Source organism: Hibiscus syriacus, unplaced genomic scaffold (assembly GCF_006381635.1).
Source record: "Hibiscus syriacus cultivar Baekdansim isolate YM2019G1 unplaced genomic scaffold, ASM638163v2 tig00110816_pilon, whole genome shotgun sequence".
NCBI lineage: Eukaryota > Viridiplantae > Streptophyta > Magnoliopsida > Malvales > Malvaceae > Hibiscus > Hibiscus syriacus.
This window is the reverse complement of record NW_024062873.1, coordinates 293,860-308,745: the sequence shown is the minus strand read 5'-3', so window position 1 is coordinate 308,745 and position 14,886 is coordinate 293,860. Positions and strand designations below refer to the sequence as shown.

The 14,886-nt window shown below is 35.0% G+C and overlaps 2 protein-coding genes across 4 annotated transcripts; both read left to right on the top strand.

Moving 5' to 3' along the window:
- Nucleotides 1-1,467: 1,467 nt before the first annotated feature.
- On the top strand, nt 1,468-3,872 carry LOC120141899. Of its 3 annotated transcripts, none has more exons than XM_039156662.1 (2): nt 1,468-1,539; nt 1,639-3,872. In XM_039156662.1, the coding sequence occupies exon 2, from the start codon at nt 1,999-2,001 to the stop codon at nt 3,436-3,438; it is 1,440 nt and encodes a 479-aa protein (XP_039012593.1). In that variant the 5' UTR covers nt 1,468-1,539; nt 1,639-1,998; the 3' UTR covers nt 3,439-3,872. The 3 variants fall into 3 exon arrangements, with proteins under 3 accessions (XP_039012593.1, XP_039012594.1, XP_039012592.1); XM_039156663.1 differs by having other exon boundaries at nt 1,493-1,539; nt 1,695-3,872; XM_039156661.1 differs by having other exon boundaries at nt 1,496-1,539; nt 1,625-3,872.
- A 1,977-nt stretch (nt 3,873-5,849) lies between these two features.
- Nucleotides 5,850-6,580, top strand: LOC120141901. Its single transcript, XM_039156668.1, has 3 exons — nt 5,850-6,143; nt 6,261-6,356; nt 6,438-6,580. Exons 1-3 carry the CDS (start codon nt 5,859-5,861, stop codon nt 6,573-6,575), a joined length of 519 nt encoding a protein of 172 aa, XP_039012599.1. The 5' UTR covers nt 5,850-5,858; the 3' UTR covers nt 6,576-6,580.
- Nucleotides 6,581-14,886: the final 8,306 nt, after the last annotated feature.

The following is a 14,886-nucleotide window of genomic DNA, read 5'->3' as shown; positions in this document are numbered from 1 at the left end:
CCATGCATGCCCGGCGACCAAGCTTTTAACCCTTGCACGCCCTGCATGTCATAACTGGGACGTGCAGAAATATCACATGGCCATGCAAGGAGACAAGGTCGCCGGGCGTGCATGGCGACCTCCTTGGTCGCTCGGAGTGCATGGCGACCTAGGAGGTCACTGGGAGTGCATGGCGACCTATGGGTTGGGTTGTGCATGGGACGTCTGAAGCTGCCAGGTCGTAGGTCGCCCGGAAGGCATGGCGACCTACGGTCAACACTGTGCAATTCGCCATACTTCAGCAATTAATCTTAGGAGAACGTTATCTTGTGAAATAAATAATTCCAACACATTATCTCGTAGATTTAACCGTTAAAAATAATTATTAAACTTATTGAATTATTATAAAATGATCTTTGTGAGATATAAAAAATAAATTTTGATCTCTCCTAATTTTTTTTTAGAGTTTATATTGTTTTTTATTGATCAGATCAACATTTTTAGCCGACAACAGTATCGATTTTAATGTTGGTTTCTGACCGCTGATTATCTTCTCTCTTTATTTTTTTTATAAGAATAATTATGTCTTTGGGGCACGTTTATCTCTACCTTTATGGCACGTTTTTCTATCTTTGTGGCACGTTTTTTTGTTATTTATCCGTTATTTTTTATTTTATGTTTTCTTAGGGTTTGATTTGACGACGTCACGATTGATCAAAATGACACTTATTTGTAATCTAGTTGATCTTTCCTGCTATAGACTCTTAGATTAAATTTAGATACACAATTTTTCGACCGTTGATAGTTTCTCATGACGCTCGCAATGATTTTCAGTTTTCGGTAGTCTTTCAATAGCTTAATCATTTCTTGTGGTTCGTTTGTCGATGCAGTCAGGTTTGCTTGTATATATTTTTTTCGAGTATTTTTGTTGAATTTTTAACATTTTTCATGTATGTCTTTATAGGATCTAAAATGACTAATTTTAATGTTCTAGAAAAATATCCTAATTTACGATAATAATTATGAACTCTTATTATAATTTTGGATATTCATTTTTTAATAAAACTAGTTACTTCTATTAATTTTTTTTGATAAGTTTTAATAAAACTTAATGATTATTTCATCATCATTTGAAAAATTTAATAACTATTTTATATTTAAACGTTAATATTTATAATTATAATTTAATAATCATTGATATACTTAATTTTAAGGATAAATTACGCGTTTGGTAACCATACTTTACTCTCTCCTATTTCACTCACTATACTTTTAATTTTTTTTCAATTTATAATTTTTTTGTCGCTCTGCCGTTAAATAAATAAACAACGTTATGAAATTACAACTTACATTAAAACGGCATCGTTTTTAATTCTTGAAAAAATTATATTTTAGATTAAAACGACGTCGTTTTAATTAAATACGGTCATATCATAACGCTGCAAATAATGAAATAAAGTTTCCTCTCCAAAAAATATTTAACCCTCGTGTCTTTTCATTATCAATAAAACATGCGCGAGGCGGAGGAAGGCGGAAGTTTCTTGCTCCTTGATAGACCTGGTACGCTGCTTAAGCTTTATTGTTATCTCTTTGTTGGCCTCTAAAGGAAGTCTTTGTTGTTTTCCTTCTTCTTTTGAGGCTTTAGCTTCTATTCCATAGTTGTCCACTCTCACTTCGTCGAGGAAATATCGCCTTATCTATGTCTTCGGATCCAGATAAAACAACTATCTCAGTCTCACCCATTCAAGATATAATCGATCGCATATCCAAGTTGTGCAAACTTACCGAAGAATATGCAAAGAAAGCGGATCCATCTCAGCAAACCACCGTCGACACCAACGCTGCGGCAAAAAACCAGACTGAAACCCCGCCAGATAGCTCTACCGGCGGCGAAGGGGACGGTGGTCAGGGGACCAAAAAAACGAGAGCGACAAGGGGAAAGATGCGAAAAGCGATGGGGGATACAAGAAGACGGACGCGCTACACGAGCTGGGAAAACTGTTGAAAGAACTCGATTATATGTATCGGTCGTTCCAGAAACTGGAGAAGTTCGAGAAGGATCTAAGCGATCCACTCAAAACTCTTGAAGCCAATGTCAACGACATCGTGACTGATCTGAAGAAAGAGGAGTTACCCAAACAGGTTCAGCACAATCTACGTGTGCTGAGAAACAACATCACCAGAGTCAAGATCCTGATCCCGTCGCCACATCAGGCGGCCGGATTAAATTCTGAAGGTAACCGGGGTTTGCAGACGACCGTTGCCACCGGAGATACAGGGGACCTGCCTCACTTATACGGTGAAAAGCTTTTTGAAGAAAGCTATTATTTCCAGGAAATTAAGGAAAAATATGGAAGCCTTGAAGATAAGAGGCTTAAACTCTGCTTGTTGTGTTTCGCAATTTTCCCTGAAAATTCCGAGATAAAGAAGAGGTTTCTGAGATTTTGGTGGGTTGGGGAAAATTTAATCCCACCCCAAGGAGAAATGGATGAGAAGGACATTGTAAATGAAACTCTCAAGATTTACGTGGAGAAGGGACTTATCCAGCCGGTTTTGAAGAAGAACAGATTAGAGCCCAGAAGCTACAAGATGGACCCGATTGTTCGTTCGTGCTTGATCAGTTTCGCCAAGAAGGCTGTCTTCTTCGACTATGACCAAGAGGGAAAACCCACCATGGATTTTTCAGCCTGCAACAAGGCATGTATGGTGAGGTCTGAAGGAGCCGCTGCTCCCTGGTTCTCTACATATCTTAAAGGAAGTGACAAGGATGAAGATGATAAAGAATCAAACAACTCTAAAGAGAAGCAGGGGCAAGGAAAGGAAGGAGAGCAGCAGGAGGAGCAAGAAAAGCAGCTACCTGTAGATCTGGTGAAGCTGCAGATGTTTTTCAATTTTCCTGACAGGGGAACATTGATGAAGGCTAGTCGGCAATTTGACAAATTGCAGACATTGTTCAATTTGAGTAAGCAGTTTCCAAGTTTACCCAAGGAGTGGTTTTCCAAGATGACGACCCTCAAAGTTCTTTACATGGGCAAATGGGAAACCACGGCGGGGCGGCCTCGGCATATCGAAGTCGAAGACATCGACTTCTTAAAAGCGTTGAAGAAGATGAAGAATCTCAGGCTTCTTAGTCTTCAAGGTGTTTCAGGTATCCCAAAGATTCCCGGCGCTGTTGGGCAGCTTGAAAACTTGAAGATCTTAGATCTTAGAGCATGTCACAACCTGGAGAGATTACCAGACAAGATAGGCCTACTCAAGGAACTGATTTACTTGGATTTATCTGAGTGCTATCTGCTTGATTACGTGCCCAGAAAGCTGAGTGAACTTAAGAATCTTGAAGTGCTTAAAAGGTTTTGTGATTGTGGATACCAAAAATTCATGCACTCTAGTCGACTTGTCAAAGTTAGAGAAACTGAGAAAACTAAGCATCAATGTCAACACCACGAGCTTCAATATTAATGCTGAAAAGGAGTCTCTGGTTAAGTTTAAGGAACTAAAAAAACTAAGGATAGCGTGGGGATCAAGGGGAATGCCGATAAGTAGCAACGAACAGCCGCCACCCAAGGCCAAGAAGCAGCAGAAGACAAGTATTTCAGCAACAGACCAAGACAACCGGAGGCGGCCGAGAGATGTTTTCCGAAATGCAGTCAACAAGGTTCGGGAGGAGAATGCCAAGCAAAATGGTGTTTTAAAGTTTGCAGTCGCCAAGTTTATGGAGGCTGCTGCTTTGCGGCGAGCGGGAAATCAACAACAGGATCTTAAAGGTCTTGAGAATCTGGTGAACTTGGACCTCCAATGCTTCCCTTACTCGAAGCCACCGGAATGGCTGCTACCGTCGAAAATGGTGAACCTGACGAACCTGTCGATTAGAGGCGGGAAACTGAGTTACCTGGAACAAGATCCGGTAGGGGAGAAGTGGAAGGTGGAGACTTTAAGGTTGAAGTTCTTGATGGGTTTTAAAATGAACTGGAAAGAGATGCAGGATAGGTTTCCGAGTTTGAAATATTTGGAGAATGTTAGAAGCCCCAGGATCACACTCTGCCCATGCGATCTGAATGGAATCTGGCAAGCTCATTCCAATTAGACTTCAACTTGTCTTCGTGTTCTGCATTTCTTTCTTCTTTTTGTTTGCCAAAGTGTGTTGCGTTTTTTATTTATCTTCAACCATGGGTGATCTTTCAATCATGTATTTCTTGTCTTTTCTTTCGTCATTTGTTGTAATGTAATCATTCAAACATGAACTGTTTTTTCTCTTGTTTTTACCAAAATTGCAGAATTTAGTCGTTCAAATGTTATCAATAACATGAAAACAATTCATTCATACACTGTTTTTAAATATCAGAATTCAGTATTATATAAACGCATGCTAAAGTGACTCACTTTTATATAAAATCAAGTAGACTAAACCTGATTCCAGATGAATATTTCAGCTATTTGATTGGGGTGCTTCGAAAGTTTCAAACCAAACCACCTTAGCCAGATGCCCTCATCCACTTTTTATTTATTATTTGCATGAAGGAATCTGATGTGTATAGATATCGGAATGGGAAATCACAAATCCAACTCATTCAATTTACATAGGACAGGCAGGGACCACCGTCTGTCTTTTATCTTGTCCTTTTCCCCTGATTAATAAGATAATACTATAATGAATTGAAACCTGAGGCTGAGACACCACCAACCAATGCTTGTTTAATAAATCGTCAGCAAACAGCCAAAAAGTTCAATTTTTGGATAAATTATAAGATTGATTATTTGTAGCAGTTCTTCACCCTCTCGTTTTCGAGAATGGACTTGCAAAGGGTTGTTTTTCCAACACCGGGCTGCCCGACGACTTCGATTTTCTTTAAGGAACCGACCCTCTGTTCTTGGAGAAGCATTATTTCGAGCGACATCTCGTCTTTTTTAAAACCACGCACAGCGAGCTTCGTCTTCGTATTCCTTTCCGAATCTTTTCTTCAGTGGCGACCTATCTTCAGCCGGCTTGTTTTGAGTAGTGGTATCTCCATTTGGATCTGCTGCTGATGATTCATCTTGTTTCTTATGTTTTTAACGGAAGAACTTGCACTTGCTGCTCTTCTCTGGGGATTGGGAAGGCAAAGTCATTTGGAGTTCTTCGTACAGAGTCCATATCTGGGACGGATGGCTTCAGTAAAGCTTACCCACTGTGGTTTATGCAAAGCCAAGGTCTATTTTGGAGCATGCAAAAATGTTGCACACTCAAACTTATATTGGGCTTAGCTCTGATAGTGTAGCATTGGTTCCACATGTACCTTGGTCGATATTACAAGGATAAATTACCCCCCAACAGTCATTAAATTATGATTTTTTACATTTTGGTCATTTTATATTTAAAAGTTATAAAATAATACTTAAAACTAATATATTACTCCATGATTTTTATAATTTTAATTTTTTAAATTAAATTATTGATAATATTAATATTTATATGTGGTTTTTTTAATTAAAAATATAATGTGTTTATGTATTTAAGGTTCAGGTCTAAGTCGATCTAAGTTTGAGAATGTTTCGAGTTTAAGTTTTTATCAAACTCGACTCGAGCTTCAATTTTTAATTTCACATTCGAGTTGAGCTTTATTTTTTGATTTTAAGTTTAAATCGAATTTGATAATTATAAACTCGTAAATTTTCAAACTAAGTCGAAATAAATTTAAACTTCCCAAATTTAATTAAGCTCAACTATACTCGAGCTTTGTTCCTTATCCCTTTGCCACAAAAGTTACCAAACAAATTTGAGAAACAAACCCCGCCAATCCGTTAGCACTAAAAATATAAGTCAGAAGAAACTCAGTTGAAAGCAAGCTCGCTGACCGCAAACGAAAATGCAGAGGAGAATCAATCGAAGATTGCCATTGCCAATGGCATCTCCTGCCCCAGAGAAAAACCAGTCCCCGCCCAAACCAATCATTTTCAACAAAAGGAAGAGGAATATAACTAACGCCTCCCATTCGAAATCAGCTTCCGCTTTCCTCAATCTCCAGTCCTCACTGCCTAACAACAAAACCCTAACCAGCATCTCCGATCTTAAGGAATTCGCATCTTCACAGTTGGAGGATATGAAGCGGAACCTCATCGATCGCTCTCACTCTGAGATTCTCATGGATTTCGACGCCTCTCAATCTCGCCTCCACAAGCGCTTCAAGGTCTCTCTCTGTCTCTCCGTTTTCAGCTTGATCCGTTTTATTATTTACATGAAATAAGGAACTGAATTTGAAATGCCGTTAGAAGTATACTTTTATTGTTTTTTTTTAATTTGACAGATCCAGACACAAGCATGCCAACAAGTAATGGAGGAAGCTGAAAAGGAATACAAGAAGATATCGGAAAAGATTGATAGCAGCCATGAAGCAATGAAAGTAAATATTCCGATTCTTAATTATTTTCTTTCCAGTTCCTTCATTGTTACGTAATCCATCTTTCTTTTTGTTTAATTTCAGGCTTCATATGCAGAATTCATGGCAGATACCCAAGCCACTGCATCTTGTGGTATTGTTGAGCTACTTCTTTTCATTGCTAGTGTTATTTCAACGAGGTCTTTTATTATTATTGCCATGTTTTACATTCTTTACGCTTAGTTGAGTGGGCTGATTAGTTTAAATTTAATTTGACCCTAACGAAGAATTATGAAAACTAATTTTTATTAGGTTGCTCATAAACCTGTGGATCATTCATCTGGTTTTACTATTCAAAACCATTTTTCATCATCTTAACCTTTGAATTGTGAAATTTCATCATCTTATTGTCTTCTCGTATTGATATCAGTTTGCAAAACTTCCATTTCTGAGCTTTCTAAGTCATTTGAGATAGGAATTGATGATCTTCGCAACCGATTTGGAACGCCATCCGTTTACAATTGATTCCAAAACCGGAAGACACTTCCCCTGGATCTTTTTTCTGGTACTTTCATCACTAGTGATGTTCTCCCTTTTCACTTTTTTTTCTTTTTTTTAGTATAATCACCGGTTTCCAATACTAATCCTATATTGGTAAGGCGACGTGTATGTGTGTATGTTTGCCATTTTCGTTGATAAGTTGGGCAACGCTGATTTTTCAGGAATTGTTGAAAAGCAATTTGGCTTCTGCAGGTCTTGTATAATTGGAAGGGCAATGGAATTTTACTGTTGGGCAAATGGTGTAGCGTAGTATTAATTTTCTCGTGGTAGCTAGCTGTGACTATTCTGAAACATGTAGGCTTTGTTAGCTAAAACAAAAGTACAAAAATGGATTCTTTAGTTGTTCATATCAAGTAGCGCTTGACGATCTTGTATGGATTCTACAAACAATTCTAGGTGGGCAGCTTGAACTGTTGATTATTAATCATATCATCTTGCACAGCCATACATACTTCAATGAAATACTCCATTTATGCCAACGTACTTTACACTAAGATGGTTCCTCTCTCTTACTTACTAACTATATTATAATTATTTAATTTCAGGATAAAGTGCACCAATGATCTCTCGAATATATGATATTATTTTGTTTTGTCCTTCAATTATTGAAAGTAATAAAATAGTCCATTGACTATAAGGTGTTTTTTGTTGAGTCTATGTCTATTAAAAGTTACAAAATAGTCATCCGACTATTATTATCTTTCAAACTTGTCATTTTTCGTTAAAAATTGGGCACCTGTTTGAGTTGGACGTTAACCTACTCACTGGGATATGATAAAATCTTATTTTAAAATTGTTTGAGTTGTATTTTGTTGATCGAATCTTTGTCTACATTATGTCATTGAGTCAATGCTTGAAACATTATATCGTTGAGCAAGTACTTGAAAGGAAAGACAATGCCAATACACATCATTAAAATATGATTTTATCATATCTAATCAGTATATTAATGTCCAACTCAAATAGATGTTAAATTTTTTAATGAAAAATGACGAATTTGGAATATATGAATAATTGAGTAATCATTTTGTAACTTTTAATAATCAAAGAATTCAACAAAACAATACCCTATAGTGTGAGGAGCATTTGTATACTTTACCTTTAATTTTAACTTCAAATCTACTTATTTAAAATTATTTAATTATATGTACATTACGGCGCTTCATGTTACAGACCAACTCAAGATCTTATGATAGAAGGGATAAACTTCTAAAGTTTTAGAAGAGACAAATTTATAAAATTATAGGAACGAAAATAAATTATCAATTGAAAATATAAAAAAAAATTCTAAAATATAAGACTATGTCGACCCATCCCTTTAGTTCATCCCTATTTAAAGCCTCATCTAAACAACTCTTCTCCTAACATACAATCTCTCACATTTTTTCAACCTCCAACCAATGTATAGTTCCTCCATTGTGTATAGCCTAAAGGAAAGTGCATGGGTTTATTTTGAAATAAAGGAACATTTTCTGTGAATTTCTGTTAAAGAACCAAGATGTTTGAAATTCCAAGTTCTTTGAAGCTTTCTTCGCCGTTCTTAGGAAACCTTGCCTGCCTGCCATGCCTTTTTTCACTTACAATATCAACTTTAATGGGTCATGTAGGTATGGGTTATAAACCAGTTGAAAACTAGGTGTCCAACTAGGGATCGACACGGGACTTAAATCCGACGGGTTCTGATCCGATCGGGTTAGGTTTTTTTTTTAAAAAAAAAATTGGGTTTGGATTTTTTAAATGTGATATTCGGGTCGGGTCGGGTTTAGGGTAAAAAATATCCGACCCGATCCGAAAAATATATAATGTTACCTTATATAATTATGAATAATTACAATAATATATTTTTATATATTATTTTTCAATTAAGTCATTGTTTTTATTGAATAAAAATAATATTTTTATTATTATTTCGTGTCAGGTTATTCGGATTTTTAAGTTATATATCGGGTCGAGATCAGTTTCGGATCGGGTGAAACCTTGTTTTGGTCGGATCTCGGGTGAAAGATTCTTTATTCTAAAGTCGGGGTCGGATGGACCAAAAATCCGACCCATGCCCATTCCTATTGAAAACGGTGATTGCAGGTGAGATCTCATCATCATAGATTCTACTAATTCTTTTCAATCGTTTTTCTAATATAGATTCTCAAAGAGATTATAAGACATTCGTTATATTTATTATTAGGGTACACTACACCCATGACCGCATAACTATGGGGAAATTTCAATTTAACCATTGATTTTTCAATATCACTTAATAATTCAAATGTTAAATGAGTTGACATGACAATTAATAAATTTGATATAATTATACATTTGGTTCTCAATACTTACACATTCTATCAATTTGGTATAACAGAACTTGAGATCAAATTGATAGAATATGTAAGTATTGAGGATCAAATTTGTAAGTATTGAGGATCAAATGTATAATTATAACAATTTTATTAACTTCACCATCAAATGTTAACGACAATGACTTGACTGACATCATTTATATAGTTAAGTGATCTGATTAACAAAATTAAAAGATCAATGGTCAAATTGAAATCTCCTCATAGTTATGTGGTCATGGGTGATGGGTTACTATAGTTTACCCTTATTATATTATTATTATTATTATGGAGATGAGTAATACGAGGAAGTATGTTGTAATGCTTTGCCAACGTACCTAATAGCTACATGCAATGCAAGATCTTTAAAAAGGTTAAAAAGACAGTAATATTATGGTATGAAACAACAACAAAGTTGTTTGTCTCTTCTTTTTAACACATAAATAAATGGATGTGAAACCCGAACTCAAAAGAAAGAAGTGTAAGTTCAAAGTAATCAAACACTGGAAATGGGAAAAGAGTTGAGGACTGAGATCTACTTTAGAATATACCACTAATCACTTTATAATCACTTTTCAAACCACATTCCTAACGTTAAAACCCCAACCTCCCCCCTTTGTGCCATAACCCCATAAATTGGGATGATAATAATTATAAAACCAATATGGTGGCCCTGGTTCCTGGTATTTGTGTCCAAGCGCACTCGAATTTAACATCTCTTAAATATTATAATAATAATAATTAATTGAATTAATACACAATCAACTCGTAATATTATGGCACATGTTATGTCTTTGATTTGGGTGACTTGGTACATGTCATATCATTAATTAAACACATGTAAAAATGTCACATTAGTAATATGTGTTAAATATTAGTTAACTAATAATTTATATCAAACATAGACTATTTTAATAAAATTTTTGAAATGTTGAAATTATAATACCTTAAAAAATAAAGAATAAAATTACTATTTATTTAAACCTTAGATACTAATCTTGTCATTATATCATTTTGTTTTGTCCCTCCATCCCAACAATGCTTAGCTTAAACAAGGTTGAAGCTAAGGACAAAACACAGTTGAGTTAAAGTTAAAAAGGCTCACATGCAAACAAACAAACAATACAGTTGCCCATAAATCCCAAAACTGACAACCGACAATAGCCAGTTAATATTTCTCAGGGTTAAAGTTGTGCATCTGCCCAAAAAAACGCTTCCCAAAGGATTAGCGATGGGTCACAGCCGGTTTAGTTTAGTCTAGTCAGTAATCTCTGAACATCAATGGCGAGGGAAGATTTCTTTAGTGGCCAAAGCTCAGACAAATAAGAATATATACCATAGGTACCCTAAACCAAAGAAACACCGTTATTTCTTTTGTTTTGTTCAAATAAATTTAGGATTTCTCATTAAGTTATAATATTTTTTTGTTATATACAAAGTTTAATATAAAAATAAGTGTTCAAACTATATTAATTTTTTAAAATAGTGTCAAATTATTGTTAGGTTAATTCAGGTAACTAACATTACGAATGTTATCACTTTAGGCCTTGCCCCGTAACGGCCGTTAAAAAAATATTAAGTGACCCATATTACTTTCAAGTAATTTAAAATTTTTATTTTTAAAACTTAAAAATATTATCATTTTTTTAAAAAGTCATAACTTCTCTTAAATTACAAAAAAAATCTCAAATCCCTAATCATAACCCTAACCTTACCTCCCTTGTCGGTTAAAATTGTCGCCACCGACGTCGTCCTCACCATCTCTCTAGTCAGAAGTCGCCATCCTCTTCGTTGATTGTCTGTCGAGATTGTGTGGGGTCGTGATTTGTAGCTTTGTTCTTCTCTGGGGATTGTGTGATTCGTCGTTTGTTGGCTCCTGTTCGGGTGGTTATTCGTGGAGTTATTGGTCGTTGGGTGGAGGGCGGCGGCCGACATGAGTTTAGTGATTGAAATAAAGATTTTAAAAGTTTTGAGATTTTTTTTAAAATTTTCAAAACTTTTGAGATTTTTTTCAAAGAAAATATATTTATAAGTTTTTTTTATTTTAAAATTATCAGAATGTGATACGTGTCAATTAATGAAAATTTTTAATGACCATTACTGTAAAAAAGGTTCCATGGTGGTAGGAGATTACCGGTGGTGAGGAATGTAAACGACTAGTGTTTAGTAATTGACTAGAATGAATATAGAGAAGAGAAACATAAAAGGTGTATTTTGAATGAAGTAAATTGCAATACAACCTGATAGCTCACTCATAACTATTGGGTTTATATAACCCAAAACCATAACCAACTACTAATAAATCTAACTAATTAATTAATTATAATTGAATCAATCTTATACTCTAACATTCACTCTACCTCTTCAAGTTATTGATCTTTTTTTTTTTGTAGTTTATTATTGAATAAAAGATACAAACGAAGTGTTGCAATGAGTTGCTGGTTCTCAGCCAAGAAATGGAAAGAGCTGGTTCTCAGCCAAGAAATGGAAAGATCTGGTTCTATGTAAAGAAATAAATTCTCTTCATTCACCATTATGTCTTTCTTTCTTCACTCTTCCATATAAAGTTCCTTAAAAGATCTCTTCCTTTCACTTACGTGATTCATCGAGAATCGAAAGTGCGATGTCTCCTTCCGTTCTACTTTAGACGATAATTAAAAGTGCGATGCCTCATTCCGTTCTACTTTAGACGAGAATCGAAAGTGTTATGCCTCCTTCCGTTCTACTTTAGACGAGAATCAAAAGTACAATGCCTTCTTCCGTTCTACTTTATTCACTTTTCTTTTTTTTTCTTTCATGTTGTTAATTTCTTTTCTTTCATGTTGTTCATATCCACGAAACTGGCAAAAAACCATGAAAAATGCACAATCCAGCATAACCAGCAAAACAATAGAAGCACCAACTCAATTCAGGAGTATTAACCACTCAATAGTCAACATAGAATCAAACCATCAATAATTTGTAGCAACAAAAGCACAATACGAACGAATAACACTAGCAGCAATGAACTAAAGCAACCAAATATTTACTAAAACAGCAGCCAAAAAAATTGACATCTACAACAAACTCCATTGAAAACCATCAGCAAAACTGGTCATCAACCAAAGCACTAAAGAGAAACATAAGATTAGTTTGATCTCATCCAGTGGTTACGTTCATCTGATAGCCGCCAACAAGTTCAAGTTTGATTGAACCACAACCAAGAGGAGACAGTCCACACCAATCGAAATTGAAACCAGAGAAATACGTCAACACAAGACACGTAGAGGGAAAAGCTAAGCAACAAACTTCAGAGTAACTCATTAAGACATTTCATCGACCAGTTTCTAGGCATTCAGATTGATACGCATCAGTAAGAAATCCAAAAAGCCATCATAGAACCATGCCATAACAGAGCACCAGCTTTCAAGAGCAGCAGGACAACAAATTCAGCATAAGCCAAATAACAACAGTTGCATGCAGCCAAGAATCTGAGATCTGATGCATCCATATCATCGATGCAGTGCATGCATGCTAAACTATAGAAATAAGAGAACTAATATGAATCACAATCATGTGTCGATCTCAAATTGAAAGGTAAATGACAATATAATTGTGGAGGTATCTCTCAAACGTAAGCAAGCTGGATTGAACTGAAACTATAGGGAAAAACAACAACATAAATGTCCAGTACAAACCAGATTATAGCTCCAAGAACCACACTCGAAAAATAAAAAAGAAGAATCAAAGTGCAACAACGCTAAGAATAACCATAAAGGTTTAGATCTCACTGAAGAAACAAATCGACGATTTCATATCGCAGAAATGCAACATCAGTCGTTGTGGCAGCAACGATTTGAGAGGAATGAACTCAATCATCACGTGACAGTGCGGATGAAGCTCGTGCTTGAAGAAGCCGATCATCGACCGAGGAAGTGCAAATAACCGGTGGTGGTAAAATTGGCGACAAATCCAAAAGACAACAGCGAAAGAAAAACAACATTAGGATCGTTGACAAATGATTCCATGTGAGAAATGTGTCATGGTGGCCAGAGATTACCGATGGTGAGGAATGTAAACGGCTAGTGTTTAGTAATTGACTAGAATGAATATAGAGAAGAGAAACAGAAAAAAGTGTGTTTTGAATGAAGCAAATTACAATAAAATCTGATAGCTCACTCACATCTATTGGGTTTATATAACCCAAAACCATAACCAACTATTAATAAATCTAACTAACTAATTATAATTTAATCAATCTTATACTCTAACCGTTACGGTCAAAACATCTAAATTGATAAATAATATAGTTCGAAGATTTATTTTTATTTTTACATTAAGCTTGTATATAAACTTGTGTTTGACAAGACCGGAGATCATCCTGTATTCCAATTTGGATTGGTTAGCAGTGTTGATTCCTTCACACGATGTTGGGCACCCAAGTACAGCACGCCCTTCTCTCTGATTGGACCATCCATCCATGCACTCCAACCCTACTTGTCTTCCCTACAAAAAAAGAAAGAAAAACTAGAATTTAATATAAATGCATATATAAGCTACAAAGTTTGCTAATTATTTATATTTGTTTATGGAAAGATTGTAGTTACTATATATGTTGGTGGTTTTTTTAGCATAGACGAAAATTTATGGTCTATGATTTTACGAATGAAATGTAGAGTGAGTTTATTTAAAGATGATGAATATTATCATCGACTGAGAGATAAGGGTTTAAGATCTCTTCTTCAGTCATGTATGGTAGGTTTGTAAACGAGACAAGATAGGTCATAAGTTATTTAAAATCGATTTAATCAAAACTTGATAAATATTCAAGGTCGAGTCGAGTTCTTAACGAGTTAAAACGAGTTACTTGATACTCGATTTGAAAAGCTTGCGAGCAATTCGAAAAAATAATATATTAAAATTTTATTTTAAAAAATAAATTATTAATAATATTAACATTTATGTGTTAGTTTTTTTAAAAAAATGTAATATAAGGTTTTCATGTACTTAAGGTACAAGTTCGAGTTTGAGTTTCAACTGAGTTAAGTTTAAGATTTTTTTTGATCTTCAATTCTTGGTTTCGAGTTCGAGTCGAGCTTGAAAATTTTAGGATCACGAGTTTTCGAGCCGAGTCGAGCTTCATTTTAGAGTTTTGAGTCGAGTCGAGCTCAACAATACCCAAACTCAAATCGGCTCGTTTACAACACTAATGTTTGATGATTTATATACTGATCTTTAATATTAGTGTAACGCCTAAGGTGATGATAGTTATTTGTAGGTCGACATATTAAATAGATTTGATTGTCATATAATATATTCACATACAGGGAAAAACATTAATGAAAATACAGTTTGCGGAGAAGATAAGAAGGAAAGCCTTCTTATTTTGCATGTGCGCAACTAAACTAAGCAATATATAATCTAATGATTATTCTAAATCCAAAACTTAATGTTAACCCAAGATTCTATACTTGATGGGCTTCTAAACTTTACTCATCACCTTTTAAGACAATTTTTCATTGTCCTGAATGAGTCACTAATCTTTTGTATTTATATCCTCAAAGCAAATGATTTGTTTTTTAAAAGATATTTGCAAAATTAGTTGATCAATCTAAACAACTAAAATTTAACTTAAATTTGGCATTAACTTTTCCTTTACTCATCAACTCTATGACATGAAACAT